Genomic DNA, 17,848 nt, shown 5'->3' with positions numbered 1-17,848 from the left:
TCTGTCATATTTTGTGCACAACCACAAATACAGTTTTGACACTAATTTCAACAATGAAGACTAACTGTGCTTTGAATCAAATGATGACGATGTATGACGAGTCAGCAGAAGCAAGCTGAAGCCGTAGCTTTAAAAGCAGCCAGTCATTGTGTAAAAAGCCATCTGCAAGTAGATGGAAAGATAAATGAATTAATGGATGGAATGATTTATAAAATATAGTGAGGGTTAACAAGTCAGTCCCTGCTCTCACATTTAAGCCCGGAGCTCTCAGAGATTGTTGAATCCTACATTGCCCTCTGGTGGATTTCACTCTTTAGAGCTTTCATTGCACAGTTCCAGGGTGGATAGCAGACATCACATCGATAGGAGGATCCTGTCTGTGCTCACACATGACAACGACAATGTGTTGCATTTATCATGGCAAGTGTGTGAATGCTATAATGTGATGCAGAGACATTACATTTGTAAAACGTTGTATGCTACCACTAAATAGGATGAAGTATTTCAAGAAAAACTTTCTGTGACTGTGATGCACATGATCCAACATTGTGTACTTCTGGTTTATCCTCTACTGCTATACTGATGTCAGCTTTGTTGGCAAAAATGGTAATCTGCAGGTAAATTAAATTCTATTACAACCCAATGTGGTATTAATTGTGGGGCTAATTCTAATAGACATGACAGTTTGTATTTAAATGAAGCAAAGACAGTTATTTATTTTTGTTGTCATCATAACACTTTCACTTTAAAAAAAACAATAATTTTTGTGTAACATCATCAGAGTGAAGATCCAGCATCATAACTTCATAATTATTTTTAAATAACAAAGGTTTGAAAGCCTAACAATTATTTTCCTATTATCAACATTCAGAATATATTTTAAAATGATCTTCACAGAAACAGTAGATTCCTATTAATTTAATGAAAAAGATAAATGGCAAACACGTCATTATCATCGTGAATGTTTTTGAAAAAACGATTCATGTGATACATTTTTTGTCCATCACCACCACCACCATCAACAACTCTGACAACTGTAAGACTTCTCAACAAATATCCAATCTGAACTCAATTGACAAAATGTCATGTTACAATAAAGAAGGCGCAGAGCAGAGTGAAGGTCTCATATCAGTACTTTTCAGTGAGGAATGCTTCCCTCAGACTGAGTAAAGCCTCCTCCTCAGTGATCTGCTTCCACTCCTCTAGGATATTTGTCGGCTCCCTCTCATATTCCTTTGCAAACTTGTCATTGTACCTCACCAACACGTACCTGCAAATGAAAGAATATTTAGCTCATCTGATACATATATACTGGTATATAAAATACAAATGATGTGACATAAACAATTTACTACAGTATTTACCATTATTATACTGATTTGAAAAAAACACATGTTACCTCCAGTAAGCAGTGGGCATCTGACTGTCTGGGTCCTCAGAGTAGATGTTCCAGTCTGGGCAGCGGGAGAGGAGGTTCTTGCATGTGTCCTCATTCTGGCCTGGGTTACTCAGAATCATGCTTTCAGGACGACAAGACACAGAGGACAAGTCATAAGGCAGCAAGTCTTTGGGTCTGTGGAGCAGAGCACTGTGAACCTCATGCCCTTTTTCCTGCACCTCGCAGGGGGCTCTGCAGAGAGGACATTGCTTTTCACAGCCTCTCACTCTGTCCAGGAGGGAGTAATGGGGCTGAATTGGAAGGCAATGAAGAAGTTCGGTGACATCCCTAGTTTGGGAGAACTCCTGGGCAAGCTCCAATCGCATCGCAGCCAGTAACTCCATTAAACATGTGACGAAACGATCCCATTCTGTGGTGATACTGAAGAGGGGTCCGTCTAGAGAGACCCTGGTGACCTGCACATTTCCATCACTCTCTAAAATGAGGCACACTCTCTCCAGCAGAGGCTTTGTATCACTCAGGATTCCATTTGTACCTTCCGCTGTTTCGCTCACCGCTGCTGCAACCTTTCCCACAATTTCTCCGAGTCTCTGTTGCCTCCATTTGTCCAAGTTGGGTGATTCAGAGAGGTGAGCCACCACTGTCTCCTGGATCTTGCTCAGTCTGAAGCTGTCATAGGAAAGCAGGTACTCCAGAAAGCTTTCAAAGCGGTCTTCATGAATCAGCTGTTCCAGTAAGTGTTGGCTGAAGGCACATGAGGACTGATACTGCTGCTCTTTAGCTTGAATTTCTTCTACAATGCGCAACCCCAGTGGTCTGTAGATATAGTCCAATACTGTCGGTTTGATAATCATGGAGGTGAATGCTTGGGCCACCCTCTGGCACTGATCTCTCTTCCTGAACCGGTAGATAAACTTTGCCAAGTATGAACTCTTAGTCGCAGTGATAAATGTCAAAAGCTCTGTGTCTTTGGCAAAGCGGTCGTGCACTTTCTGGAAGTCTTGGCATGCTAAGCTACAGAGATACACTTTCAGATCAACTTCAAACGCTGATTTGATTGCCATACATTTTTCCTTCAAAGCTTTTTCAACGCTTCCTAACATTTCTTTTATGTAGTTGTCAGAAAAATCTGCTGGTAGGACAGATTTTTCTGCTACAAATTGTTTGTATTCTTCTATCACACTGCATGCTACCTGTTGAGCTTCTACCCTCTGTAGTCTGTTGTTGTCCTCAAACATGTGCTTTAATCTGCTGCGGTATCCAAAGTGCTCATCATAAACTTGGAAGCTGGATGTCTCGTTCTGCCCAATGACTTCAATTTTTAGTATGTGTTTCAGGAGACCCCGGCTGATCAGATTCAGTCTCAGAACTTCTGTCACTCTAGCAGTTATATCATCTGTCTCTGAAGGCCTGAAGTCAAAGCTGGACAGCATATTGCTCCACACCCCCTCAAACTCCTCTTCTAGCTGTTCATCTTGAAGAAGGAGTTTGGTTGAAAGGCTGTTCTCTACCAGTGCGCGTAGCTTGGACTCTTGTTCTTTTTCCAGTACCGTCTCAAATTTCTTCACCTGTATGGAAGAGCAATGGCTCTCCCCGACTCTCGCCAACCTTTGGGTTATCTCTTCAGTTACTCTCTCCTGGAGGTCACTCATATTGCTCATGAGGATTGGCTTGAATGTTTCAGTTCTCTCTTTCAAAACATCATCTTTCATCAAGTAGGCCTCAACTTGTGACCTGAGTTTGTCCACCTCTGTTTTGACCTCCTCTCTGCCTTCGTCCTTCAACTCATTCAGAAGGTCATTTTGGATTTCAGCATCTAGAGCCTTTTCTTTTGTGGCAAAGATTTTCTTTCCTGCCCCCATAATCCAGTTTTCCATGTGCTCCAGGAAACTAGTCTTCCACTGGGAAAACTCTGTGCACAATACAGAGAAGGCTAAAGCTATTTCAGTATTTTGCAAACCAATGGAGAAGGATTCTTCTTTTACCGCATCCCAGATTGCAGACAAATGAATCATAAATTCTGACAGACTTGTGGCTGTAGATTTCTTCAATGCCCCAAAGAGGTTTTTCTTAAGCGTTAACACAGCCTCACTGTACTGTGTCTCGACTGGTTCAGAGAGAGACACATTGGACCATGGCCCTTTGACACAGGTGATACAGCTTATGGTCTTTGTATTTGGCTGTTCATCATTGTTAGTTCCTCTGTTCCCAATCTCAGTCTGAAGCATCTCAGATACACGCTTTAACTGTGATGCTTGTAATAGGGTGTTTATTCCTTCATCCTGGACTAGGAGTTGGCAGTTGGGCATGGAGTCACATGCTTTAACGCGGAGAAGAGCATTGACTATGAAAGCGATGTCTGTTTCCAACTCAGAACTTGCATCTGAAGCGATATTTTGGATTAAAACATTGCTCAATCCCGCGGCAACAGTGGCCATCTCATGGTCATGGATCTTTGTTTTGTTGTCTTGAGAGGCCGGGCAGAGACCCTCTACATCAATTAACAAAAGAAAGTCACACTCCATGTCCATTCTAAGGCCATCGGGGAGACGAAGAGCACCCATGTACACCCCTCTTGTTGATCTTTTGCCTCCTTCAGGGAATTTCACCCCAAATAATGAAGAAAGAACCTCAGCATTCTTTGCATGATGTACTCCCAGATTAGTCAGCACTCGGGTCTTACATTGTTCTTGAGGGAGGCGCCGTTTGAGTTCTGCAAAGATGCTTCCCAGCCAGCGGGTGGGAATGTTGGAAGCATCTCCATCCATTAGTTCAAGTGGAACGCCGTAAAAAAGCAGGTCTACAGCTAAGCTGGGAAGACGCAACACTTTCTGGTTCCTACTTCTGTGGCTGATGTGTGTCAGCTCAAAGATTAGTCCCATCTCACGCAAAAAGTGCTCAAGCCCCAGTGACAATGGATCAGGTTCAAAAGTCTGCAAACACCAGGCTAACTGAGGCTCAACGGAACCATCTGGGCTCATTTGTTGTTCGGTAGAAGAATTTGAATCTGGTGTTGCTGGTGTCGATTCCGGTTCATATTGTGGTGTCCCATGGCAGCTAGAGGTTCCATTTTCTTGAGACTCCGAATGACAGTTTTGGTTCTCAAAGACTGAATCTGAATTTTGTTCGTCAAAACTATGTGACATTGAGACTATTTCTCCGCCTTGAATTTCTTTCCCATTGGATATCAAATTGAACTGCTCCTCCATGACTGGGTCAAGTCTGGACTCTGAGTGTGGTTCTATATCTCCATATGAAGACAAGTCTTGGCCATTGTCACATGGTTGGTCAGAAACTTGCAGTTCAACATCTACCGGCTGCTCTTCACTGTCCTCTTCAAATGTTGAATCTGAACAGAAAGTGTCGCTGTCCTCTAAATATCCATCGGCTCCATGTGTGAGGTAATCAGAATATTCAAGCATGCCATTATTCTTATCTGTCTTCAGATCTTGTTGAATGTTTTGCTTTTCCGTTTGCTTTGACTGAAGCCTCAGTTTCATCCACTTTAAGAAATAAGTTCTCTCCACTTTATCTATTGTGAAAAGTGCATCGGTAAAAGTCTTCATCGCTGGGGTTATTTTGTAGTTTTTCAGCTCAGCCAAGATGTCTCTCTTTTCTTTTTGCAGTTGGGGGTAATTTTGAATTTCTTCTTTTCTCTGTTTACTCTCCATCTTTTCAATTTCTGCCAGTTTACTCCACCAAGGCCCCTGCAAAGGAAGCTGTTTCTCCCTGAATTGAGCAGATCCCTCATCCAAACCTTCCAATACTTTCTCCACTTTGGCCATTGCCTTTTTACAGACAGTCCCTTCATCCACATTAAGGCCTAGCTCCAGAGCTAAATCTGCTGCTGCCTCTAGTGTAACAAGTTTCAGTTTATCTGGTAACAGATCTTTCAGGATGTCATTGATCCTATCAGCCAGTTCCTCCTCACTCAAACCGTCCCCTTGCAGCACTGAACCTTCAGGTAGCCCCATGTCTTGTTCAAGATTTATTCCAACAAACCCCACAACGCTGTGCTCATTTTTCTCTGTGTCTGAAATGTCAATCAGTATGAGCTTGCTTGCCATATCTCTGCAGGAAGCAAGAAGTTGTTTATCTTTCTCCTTAAGAGTCCCACAGAAAACAATCATAACAGAAGAAGCTTGACATAGCAGGTTCAGGCATCCCTCATGCTTACTGGCATCACCGCGTAGGTTAGAGACGGCCACAGGGACAGGGAATCCATCTCTGGCAGTATCCCCTGTCGGTAGATGCCATCCAATCTCTACCAGGCCATTGGACAGTGTTCGAGGCAGCTGACCTCCATCCATTCCCCTGTGTAGAAATGTGTCATTGCAAGATTTGGGTCCACTTAGAATGTGGTTGAGCACCTTTGACTTGGAGACATTACAGTGGCCAAGCTTCACGCAAGAAACGATCGGCATATATGTACTTGCCAAATTCCCCTCTTTGAGCTTCCCGTTTTTTTCCAGCAATTGGCTCACAACACCTCTCAAAGGCCATAGAAGGAAGCGGCTAGCTTCTTCTGGATCTACACTTGGCAGGACCAGGGGTACAGCAAACTGGCACTGCACCATGTGCACAGTAATCTCCTGCTGAAGGAAGGGGTTGGCAGACATAAAGACGGCTGAAACTAGATCAAGGGGGTTGATGGCACACTGGCTTTCTCCTACATTTAACATCTCAGGTGATGTATCTAAAGAAGTCAGAGCATCGCTTGAAGGTTTGCAGCAAGGACTCCTTGCATCTTGGCTGAGCAACCAGAGACGTCTGAGGAATGCACTTGGCAGATCTTTGGAGTCCAGGGGAGCTTGGTTCTCCAGATTCCAAGTGCTGATGTCCAGCATAGAAGCTGGATCCAGTGGTGCATTCCAGAAGGCATCCAGGCCCAGGTTATGTATAAGTTCTGCCTGGGCATTGTCCTTTGGAGGTTCTAGTTAGAAAACAACACAACAATAATTTAACCAGTGGTTTTGCTGCATTTTTAATCTTAAATATTTATATAGTTTTATCTGGTGAATTGTAAAATAGTCTAGGTTTACCTAGATACAGCTAAAGCAATTGAACAAAAGAGTTGTATGTTTTTTACATTTATTTCATGTTATTATTCCGGTTAGACAGGTTTTACTATGAGTTTATCTTATCTATTACTCCATTAAACACTGTAATCTAGAGAAAGTACATGAGGAAATCTTTTGAAATAGTTCATTAAAAACACAATCATACTAAAGATATGGAGAATGAAATTCAAAATAAATGTTGTTTTTTTTTCAAATGAAACACAATATAAGGGAGTAAGGTAAACTTACTTCTCCTCTTGCTGCTCAGCCTCTTAGGAAGCTTTACTGACATGGCGAATCCAACTGAGTGTCTCTCGTCTCTGTACTAAATGAGTTGTGTTTTTTCTGTAGTCAACCACATCACTTAATGTGTGGTTTGCTGACTGGAAACCTGTGATTAAAATGTGTAACATAAACATTAGTGGCATTCCCAAGGAAACACAACACAGTCAAAAGTACCTGCAATTTTCTCTGGGCCTTAAACCACATATACCACATGTTTTAAAGCTGATAACATCTATTTTCCTCCTTACAGTAAATGAGAATATGCTGTATGCTGGTTTCTCAAGGGACCGTTCACTGTGGAAAGTACAGAAGAGACTTGTTTGTCCTGAAATGTCTCACTGATGCAAGATTGTCTGCTTTTTGCAACAATGACTGATGGGGGAGGATGAACATAAAATACTAATATAATGGCCTCTCTTCCCATTAGGATACTGTAGGAATGATGGAGCACCACACAGATAGTTCAGCTATGTGATTATCTTGAGGTTTTACCGGTTCACGGCCTTACGATCTCAGCTCTTTAGATCAGTTTTAACTTCGGCTACTTTCCAATAGTGAGCAGTGCTTATACCTCTTTGGATCATGTTCAGTGTGTAATGACTTGTTATCCTTGTCCTTGTTTTAGCTGATTTTACTCAAATGTTTTCTATATTATGTTACTGCTACTTTTACTTATCTTAGGTCTATATACTTGATTAGTTTTTCCCTTCTGTTTAGAGTTAAACGTCAAATGATAGAGATGTGAATAAAAAGGTAAATGTGATCTGAATAATGTTTTCACTTGTGTGATTCATGAAGTAAAGATAGATTAACACTAAGTGATAATAATAATAATATTTAATTATCCTGTGTTTGAACTACTTGATTATTACTAAATTGTCATTACAAGTTTAGTGATTTGAGCAGAATCAGTTATAGTTTGTCCTTAACTTATAACTATTGAATAATACTGACCTTAGTTTGAGGTATTAGGTACTTGTTAGCTGTAATACTATAAATGCATCTTAAGGTATTCCTTCTATTCAGTACTTAATCTTATTTCTTTAAACTATTAGGAGAGGTATATTGAAATGTGGATTTTAAGCATTTCTTTCCAAAACCTGTCTTGAAGGTACAACAATATATCTGATGTACACACAACCATTTAGCCATTTTGATTAAAAAAATATTTATCTCCACATTAAGGTGCATATAATGCTGTTTCACATATAATTTCTAAGTAAGAAAACAACATTAATGATATCAGAGCGAATATATTCTTGTATATGTGCAAATAATTTCTTTAAAATATACATTTTTCAAAAATCACAATGTTCTTACCTGTGTCTCCTGATGGCTTGTTAAAAAAGTGAGTATCCTTCCCGTGTGATCTGTTACCAGCAGGCTTTGTCTTTTTCAGCTCTTATACCTTTCGTCCAGTGATAAGAAACATTCCAGTTTAATCTAATCCCATATGAACAAAGTGAATATCAGTGACCTTCTCTCAGACTCGGCACAGAGCAGGAAACACGTAAGCACGACAGACAGACACGAACAAGTCACAGTCGTGATTATGTACAAATAATTTAGATAATAATCTTGACACTCAAACTTGATAACACTGGGCAGCGGCAGCCACTCCCAGTGAAATGTATTAGTGAACTCTTTTCACCAGTAAAATGAACTGGTCTCCAAGGCTCCAGACGATGACGCACACAAACCTCCAGTCATGGAGATCTCTTCGATATCAGTGTGTGTGATTATTACTGATATAAAATGCAAACTGACGCTACTTTTTCTTCCTAGGAACCCCTTTGATAGAAAATGTTTGTTCTAAATTACTCAAAAGCAGGTTCAGATAGCTGTCAGGATAGAGTAGACAAATGTTAAAGAAAATGAAATTCAAGTGAGAGTACTTGATGCAATGATGAAATAATATCCTGGATGTACTTGTCCTTCTGATCCCAAAAGAAAGTATACACGTATACGTCTGCTTATTTGATCTGCAGATTTGGAGTTCAGACAGATTTAACTGGAAATGCTTCTTTCTGATTAATAAATGCAAGTTTCCAATCCATTTTGAGTTGTTAGTATAGTTTTATCCTGAGATGTTGCGTTGACAAGACCAAAAACAAGGTTTGTAAGATCACAATGACTTTGACCTTGACCTTTGACCCTGTACCACCAAAATCAAATCAGTTCATCTTTAAGTCCAAGTGAGCTTTTGTACCAAATTTGAAGAAATTCCCTTCATGGTCTTTACAAGATGATTGACAGACGGAGGGATGGATGGACAACCCAAAAATTGGCCACTGGCTGGCATAAAGCATTTATAAGTTGCTGACTTACATCAATAAAGCAGGTAAATGATTTATAAACATTATTAGCTTCATCAGGTCCAACTTGTAAATATTTCACAAAAGGCAGGGAGCCCAGTGACGAATTGACATTAAAGTTGATTCTCTTTGGTCAATCCAACATGAACAAATAAAACCTGTTAAGGTGAAAGCACACCTGAAGGGATAAGTGTTGTTTAGAGGAAAGATTACAGCCTCTCTATTCCTGTCCTTCAAAGCTCATTAGCTGTCTTACCCTTGTGTGTCAGAGACTGAGAGAGTGAAGTGTGTTTACGTGGCCGTGCATGTTTGAGTGTGTGTGTGCCTGTGCATGTTTGTGAATGTGTGTGTGTCTGTGTACCTGAGGCAACCAGCGTCGGTGGGTATCCTCTGCACTGTGTGATCGACTTCCCTTCACCTGGGCAGCGCTGCGTTGCATTCCTGACTGTGTGGACTTATCTTTCCTTCGGTGGGACTGAGGAGAGCAATCGAAAACTTTAAGGATTAATAACAGACAGGAGAGGAACGGTGGGCAAGATGTTGGTCACTATGCTCACAGCCATGTACATGGTGGTCAGAGTCGTAGAATCGGTAAGATGACTGCAAGGAGCTCAAATAACAACATCACAGAATATCACTATCAGAATTGATTATTATTATTATGTGAAATTGGATTTAATAATTATCATGTGTTATACGTATGTCCTGTTTACTTTAAAATGTCTTCTTTGTTTAAAGCTTTATTCATATTTATCACAAGGGATGTTGTTATAATAGACATAAAGTGCTTTGGAGGGCTGGGCAATAAAACAATATCAATAATTATCACAGTATAATTTACACCAATAGTAATGTAACAAAGATATAATGCTTAATAATTGTGTAAGTGCAGTGAAGAGGTTTGTTCAGTGTTTGTCATTCTCTGCTCATACAGAAGAATTTTAATTCGCAACTTTCAGTCAGGAGCAGAAATCAGTCTTTAAAAGTAAAAAAAATATTATGACATTTATTGTGACAATTTTTTCCCATGAATAGTCCAATTGGCAATTTGCTGTTTTACTCCAAATGTGAAACTGTAGTTTCATCATCCTGTGGGTAGTCAGGGTTCAGTACAGTTTATATTGATGATAAAACTTTGTAGAGTCAAACAGAGGCTTATGTCAACAGCATCCAAATATAATGAGTCATGTTAAACTTCACTTTTGATTTCAAAACCTACTTCCTTATCCTTTCTCGGCATGTTGTGCAGCATCTGATGTTCATGTTTCTGAACAATGTTTGTTAAACACCTCAAACATCTCCAAAGTCTTCCTCGGGCCCAAATGTATTCTTTGTAAATTTATTTGATGAGTAAATCGTACAAGTTGGAGACAGATATTCAACGATAATACGGCCTTTATACTAACAGTGATGAGGTTGTTGCTTATGTTTCACCATTTGTCCCTCCCGGGCTCCCGTTCTCTTTCAGATAGGGGTACGGTTTGCACGGCAACAGGAACCTTTACCATACATGCTGTCCCAGCCTCTGCCTTGGCAGGTCCACTCCGTGTCGCTCTCGCGGAGGAGCAGCAAAGCAGAAGAGGTCAGTTGTGTTGAGTTGATGATGCAGCAATGATTCGATAGAACGCACACACATTCTGAAACACATGACTGAATCATCCACTACGCCCAACATTGTTTTCTTGTAGACATTGAGTAGGTTGCTCTTCGGAGGAAACGTGACTGTTTGACCCTTTGGGTTTCCCTTTTTGCTTTAACTGGAACTTTTACTCATAAATTAGCTAATTTCTAATCCTCTGTTATCTAAAGGTCAGACAGAGCATGTGGGAAGTCAGCAGTCAAACTTGACTCAGCATGTGAGCATTTAAGCTGTGGTCACATGTCCTGCTCTTACCTATGGCGTTTTAGAGAAGGACTGCAAGAGTAAAGCAGCGGAACGTGATTTAAAAGACTGAGCTGACTTCTGGCGGCCCTGAAATCAGCAGCAGCAGCCAAATATCATAATATAATAAAATAAAGTGGAGTTCTGCATCAGACTATGATCTTTTGACCCCCACTGAATATCAGCACAATCAATAAATGCTTTTAAAGTGTGGCCTCACGGTTACTTGGCGATTCCTCAGGCTTTCATTATGGACTTCTTAAGAAGAGTGCACACTTCAGAAGTCCAACACAAAATAAGTTTAGTTTGAAGGTTGCTTGTGGTCTAGACCTTCATAAAGAGGAAGCAGGCAAATAAACAGACAAACGGTAGAAAGAATATCAAATTCAGTGGTTAATCAAGGCCGCACGTACTGAGATGAGAATAAGCTACACAAAACAGAAGACAGACATCCGAACTGATGAAACGGCAGAGGTAAGATAGATGTCTTGCGTCATGGGCGGTTTAAATTCCCTCTAGCGTCTCCTGAGACAGGAAAGAGAATACCTCGCTGATGAGGTCATGAAGCTGTTGTGTGTGTGTGGGACTGAAGGCAGGCACACGGCCAAACTGAGGTGTACGCAGGCTAAGCCGGTCCAGCCCTCAGCCCCTGTGGCGTCCCTGCAGCTGCACCGCCTGAGCTGTAATCCCAATCAAGGGGATTTGTCGTTGAGGTCATAACTCTACCTGTAGATAGGAAGGAAGGACACACTCCTTCCTTCGGGACGGCACATTTTGTACAGTCCAGCCTGTGTGACTATTCGCCTGCATGAGTCCGATATTTGTTTGTACTGTCAGTGGTATGTGATCAATGTTCTAGATAAAATCTTAGCGTTGAAAGTCAGCATACCTGACTGGTATCTGGCACAGCTTGTGCACGATCCTCAACACTGACTCGTCACTCTGTGCGTCAGTAAGTGTGTGTCTGTGTGTGTGTGTTTGAATGTGTCTTCCAACACTTGATCTGTTTCATTTACAGTTTGATGGCTTCAGGAGGAACAGCATGGGCGTGTACAGGAAGAGTAAGTAATACTCTTAACAAATGAATGTGGCTTTTTTTTCAGCCCGAATTTTTTCCAAAATAAAAGTTACTAAAAAGTTAAGCTACAAGTCTGAGGTTTGATTCAAATCTGACGTCAAATCCAACTTTCAATGAGAAAAACTGCCCGATTGAATCCAGGCTGCAAAATTAAACCTTGTGTTTGAACTCAATCATTGCTACAGACTATGTCTCCATGGCTATTGCCTCTACCTCTCTGGCTATACCATGTGTCCTGTCGTGCTCAGACTCCAGCACCAGCAACGGGAACGCTCACGTCGTTCCACCGCTCAGCCCCGTCGAAGTGGAGAAGGCCGCCGCCACCATCCAGACCCATTATAGGAAGTTCCAACAGAAGAAGCAAAAGAACGGCAAGTAGATGGACAAAGAGGGATGGTGGCGCAGGTGCCACGAGCCTGAGAGGAAGCAGGTGGGGACTTTTGTCGATTCACCAAACGAGGGATGAACTCTGAGATGATATGCACACGAACACACAAAATGTACAAACATTCAAACTGTATGATAAACACTTAGCAGAGGTCCTGGATTAGTGAAAGAGAATAAACACTAACATACAGTCATAGCCTACATCTCAAACTGCTGCTTGTAAAACCCAATGTAAAAGTCTATATGTGAGCTAATATATACAGCGTATGAATAAATTCGACATCTGAATGTCAGTTTTGATGTGCTGTGAAAAGAAGAGTGAATGTGAGAGCGACTGCGATTATGATGATTTAATTTATATATGAACTGTGTTTTGAGTAAATGAATATTGAGAAAAAAATGGATTGTGGATCTTTCAAAAACATTAAACATTATATTGAGTAAAATCCTCTTGACAGCTTGGACTGTTTCTTTCTATCACACTGCTGCCCCCTAGTGTCTTGATCAGGTGCGTTGTTTTTTGTTTTTTTTATATAAATTAACCTTAATTTGGAGATAACTAATGCTCAGAATTAAATGGACAAATGAAATAGCAATTTGAATGAATACAGAAAAAAGAATAACAAAGTCCATACAGTAATGATAATAACTGACTAGGCTGTCAGCTCTGGAGTCAAACTCCTGCAGAACGTGAACAGGGAGGAAGGATGTTGTGTTTTTTACAGAATAAACATGAGATTTTTTAAGAATAATTTCAACAACCGAACCTATGCTGAATCGTCATTCAACTAAATCTGTCTTGGATTTAATTTTAGTTGATTTTGATATTTCAAAAACATACCAGACCTTTAAAATGTCTTTATTTATACCTTTTCATAACATTTTTTCAAGACTATACAATAAATTTATGAATCATTAAATATAGCACAGAACTTCACATTAAACAGTTTGCTTGTTGAACATAAATGAGATTTTTTAATAAGCAATTTATGCACCAATTACATTCTGTGCAGTATAATGAACTTGCAGCTGTTGTATTACATTTGATTTTATGAATTTGTGAACAAAACAACGCAACTTTTATGAAAACAAAAACAAAAAGAACTTAAAACTTTCCATAAATGTGGACTCCTGAGTGCAGTCAGTGAAAGAACTTGAAAACTCCGGTCTGCCAGTTTGTGTTTCCTCATTTAGAAGATTTAATCTTAGCTTCTGCTCCACAAGCAGCTGAGAGTTGAACATTTAACAGTTTGAGCGTGACAAGCATTTCATTTATTTGCGGGTGAGGCTTTGAGGCCTTGAAACTGCTTCCTCTTTGAAGTTTCCCTCAAAAAACCCTGACTTCTTCATTTCATAAAAGTTTTGTTATTCATTGTCAGGATCATGAGAAGCTTAATGTGTCACAATGAAATACTTCTTCATATAAAATACACCAGTGTCCCCTTCTCCAACAATGGTTGTTGTTCCCCAGTCCTCAGTTTAAAATATTTGATCAGAAATGTTGCATGTCGGCCTTGTGAGACAATATTTATTTAATGTTATTATAATTTAAAAACATGACCCTTCTTCAACAAGTAAATTCTGACTGCTGTTAGAAACTTTATTTAATGTTGAACCAACTGCAACAAACAACTTTTCACAACACAAAGAGTTGCAATTTAAAGCAGCGGGGAAAAGAAAATACCAGGTGAGTCTGAATAATATATTAAAAAACAATAAAGACCAGAGATCAAGAAAATAATTCAAACAACAAACAAATAAACAAATAATCAAATCAGTTCAAATCCTTCAGTGTGTGGAACTGTATAGTGATAATATTCGTGCAAAGTGAGACCTCTTACAACAAACTCAAACAGGATCTCTACCAACGTTTCAGCTCTGATCGGTTCAGCTTTTCCTGCAGTAGTGAACCATCGTCGCTGGAGGATCTCTGATGAGGAAGTAAAGTGTGGAGCAGCGGCAGCGGGACTCAGCTGCAGCGTCAGGCCGCTCATGGCTCCTGGTTCCCGGGCATCAGAGAGTCTGAGGTCTAGTGTTTGTCCGGAGCTGCTGGAAGAGATGATCCGTGACACGCTTCTCTCCAGAGGATGGCGCCATCGAGCCGCTGTTCTTCTTCTTTGGTTTCAATGGCGGGCAACCAACCGTCTTCAGTAGTGCATGACGCCACCTACTGTTAGGAATGTAATAGCATAGCTCAATGGGTTGTTGTATTTTACATTTTTTAACCCTGTGTGAGCTAATCTTAACCTGGTGAATATGACTTCTTACTTCCTGTGTTTATTCCTGTTCTGTTGAAGTGTTTGATAATCCCCGGCCCTTTGTGTCCCTGTCCCAGATTGTCTTGCTTTGTACTAATGATGGAGCCATAGTGTGTTTTACGTTCCATAGTAAAAGGTAGAGAGGTGGAATCAGTCCGGAGCAGACTATCTCATTGTGGCTGAACAGAACCAGGTGGTGGGGGCTGGTCATGATCATTGGTTTGGTGTGGGTGCAAATAAAAGGTTTATTTTTTCCCCCAAAAAAAGAAAAAACTCCACAGTAAAGTGTCGGCATCGAAGTGTCATGACACTTATATAACACAATATTTAAGGCCACAGGTATTTAAAGTGGCTCCAGACAGTTTCACGTGAGGCTCAGTGAGTGGAAGCGTAAAATGAGATCATGTAGATGTGGTTAAAGAGACACTTCACTTCACTTTCAACTGTATAATATGACAGAATATTGTCAAGGACATATATGGCTTGCGTTTACACTTCAATCCCACAAATGAACCTCAAATGCAGCACAGCTCGGAAAGAATGGAGCACATCATCACAGTTCATAAAAAGATAGCTTTATTGCACAAGGTGTTGAGTACTCTTTTTCTGTTTTTTGTTTGTTTTCATAGAAAAGAAAATGTAGAGTTAAACACAAGCAATTGCAAATTGAAGCAACGTTTCCCCATAAAAGTTTAAGGAACAACCTGTGCATTTTTAAAATGTTTCAATTAACCCCCTTATCAATTGTTCAATTCACCATTTCCCTTTGTCTTTTATAACCAGCAAAATTTTCAGAACATGCAATGCTGCTGTCCTCCCCCCAAAAAGTGGAGTAAAAAAGAAAAAGGCAAACTCTAAACCAAGCAACTTGTGACAAAGTAAAAAGAAAAAAGGAAACAAAACGATTTCAAAATAAGGAAACAATGCAACCAAATGTTCTGTAAAAGAAGAAATCAATATATAACTATGCATGGTCCACTCTGACATGTTTCAACTGGTCCATAAATCAAGAAAAAGCAGTGTGTTTTCAATTATAGAATTTGTCATTAAGTCCTCCTCTGTTTCCTTACAATAACTTGAGTTCAGAGTTTACATTGTGCCCTGGTTTCTAGTGAAGATGTCGAAAATAGTAGTCATTTATACAAAACACTTTCCTATGTACACAAGTCTTCTATTATGGAGTAGAATTTAAGTTGTATAGGTGGGGCAAAGGGGAACAGTGAGGGGGGGGCATCTGATTGGTAGGGCAGATGTGGAAAAGGTGGTGGAAATAGAGTGTGAAGTTGGCCTCACAAACACCGTCTGAGTCAGTTTGAAAGAATGCAGCTGCACTTTGAGGAAAAATCCACCCGAACGCTAATCCATCACCTGAACGTCCTAAATCGTGGAAACACGGCAGATAACTCGGGAAATGTTGAGATAAGCTGCTGCTGATAGTTTCCCAGTTATCGTATAAAATGAAAAGAAGATTAATTTCACTTTGCTGATCTTTTTTTTGGTATGTTAAGTACTTTCTCCATTTTCTTCTACAGGAATTGCAAAATAATGACATAAATTGTAAAATAAATAAATACTTCATGTTAAATTAGAGTTTGTTCAGAACTGTCGTTAAATATAGTATGTAGTTTGCTTTGAAATCAACATTATATTTTAGATTATAATACAATAATAGATTATTATTTTTAGCAGCATATATTTGTAAATTAAACCAAAATAGGCCAACATCTATATTAACTTATTTTCATTTAATAACTATTATAATCTAGTTTAATAAAGGCTATTATGAAAGTCCAGAATTTTTCAAAGGCCTAAATCAACACAGTATTGAAGTACTAGAATATAACCAAAATAAATATAACTCCTAAAAAATGATAATCTAGGCAGTACCTTCTGGATCACATTGATTTAATCTGTATAAAAGTATCAGGGTGGAAATTTCCTTCAAAATTGAATAGAACATTGACTTTGTACAAACTGACGGTGGATCAGTGTTTATACGCTAAACAACTTCACTGGGAAAGCAGGGTGGGCAGTTTGTTTCATCACTCCATCCAATATCCATACGACCAGAGTAAGGAAGCCTGTGTTTTTGGTTGCTAAAAACCGGCCTGTCCCGTTCCCCCAAACAAGTCTTTGCATAACTTGAAACGTAAAGGCCAAAATGAGAAGTGAAACAACCATCTGCAACGGGAAGCAAAGCTCATTTCTCTCCTGTCTTGATTTAAAATCAAAGGGAACGTGAATACATGTATGAGCAGTTTGACTGTGTGGTGTGTTGAATGGGCTGCGGGTCCCGGGCAGGACTCGCTATGACACAGGTAAGAAACAGAAATACTTGCCGGTCTGTGTGTCTCGGTGAACTCATACTCAGATAATGGCATTGCGTTTGTGAACACACCTTTGGAAGGTAGAATACAACATATTACAACAGGCTCACTCACTGTATAGGCTGTCCTTGTTTGACTGTTTTCTTTTTCAACACCACACTTTCTGCACTGAGCCGTAGACCACAGTTAACCAGCGACACAATCTCACGCTATAATTCCACTTTTACTGTGCTTGTCCTCTCAGCTGCCGCACAGGAGCCGCAGCTGGAACATTTACAAAATCACAAGGGGCATTGTACCATTCCTCAAATCTCAGTTTCATCATTTCACCTTCTTTCACACCGTTTCCTCTCTCTCTCTCTCCAAGATCTCCTGTCAGTGGTTGTGCTACCCGTTTAAGCTTCCCTCTTCCTTCCTTTCTTCCTTCCGACTTGCAGTTTTTCACTCTGAGCGATTGTCTTGTGATCTTTTATATATATATTCAATTAGAACGGTTTCTATATTTCTCTGCTTTTTTTCATTATTCATATATTTGCTATATATTTGAATAGAAATATATATGTACATACTTTTGAAAACAAACATATATCATATCTTTTTATTTTTTCTATTGCGAGAGCCCTGATGTTACTTTTTTACCATTGCAAAACATTTGGAGCAACTCTATTTTTATTTTTTTGGAACGATCCTTGTTATGGGATTAAGCTTTGGGAGAAGAAAAGGGAAAAATGAAAACGGTTACAGTACCATTCATAAAGCTCAAAATCAATTTCAGTGAGGTGGAGGGACTTGAAAACTCATCTTTTAGTCTTGAAGAAAAATGGTGTCTCTCTGCTTTGTAACCCCCCTCCCCATTT

General features: G+C 39.9%; 1 protein-coding gene across 1 annotated transcript; it reads right to left on the bottom strand.

The window, feature by feature from the left end:
• Positions 1-1,128: 1,128 nt before the first annotated feature.
• Positions 1,129-6,751, bottom strand: si:dkey-202l22.6 (interferon-induced very large GTPase 1). Its single transcript, XM_061072482.1, has 4 exons — positions 6,709-6,751; positions 4,728-6,332; positions 1,400-4,346; positions 1,129-1,270 (listed from the first exon to the last, which is right to left on the bottom strand). Exons 1-4 carry the CDS (start codon positions 6,749-6,751, stop codon positions 1,129-1,131), a joined length of 4,737 nt encoding a protein of 1,578 aa, XP_060928465.1.
• Positions 6,752-17,848: the final 11,097 nt, after the last annotated feature.

The sequence above is a fragment of the Limanda limanda genome, chromosome 6 (assembly GCF_963576545.1).
Source record: "Limanda limanda chromosome 6, fLimLim1.1, whole genome shotgun sequence".
NCBI classification, from domain to species: Eukaryota; Metazoa; Chordata; class Actinopteri; order Pleuronectiformes; family Pleuronectidae; genus Limanda; species Limanda limanda.
The sequence above is the reverse complement of the archived record's forward strand: the minus strand, read 5'-3'. Positions and strand labels throughout refer to the sequence as shown.

Excerpts from the sequence above, each read along its gene's own strand:
- si:dkey-202l22.6 (XM_061072482.1), bottom strand. The coding sequence starts at position 6,751 with ATGTCAGTAAAGCTTCCTAAGAGGCTGAGCAGCAAGAGGAGAA. Across the intron at positions 6,333-6,708 it reads GCTGAGCAGCAAGAGGAGAA|AACCTCCAAAGGACAATGCC; the intron begins GTAAGTTTACCT and ends TTTTCTAACTAG. Across the intron at positions 4,347-4,727 it reads TTCAACATTTGAAGAGGACA|CCTGGTGTTTGCAGACTTTT; the intron begins GTGAAGAGCAGC and ends AGCCTCAGTTAG.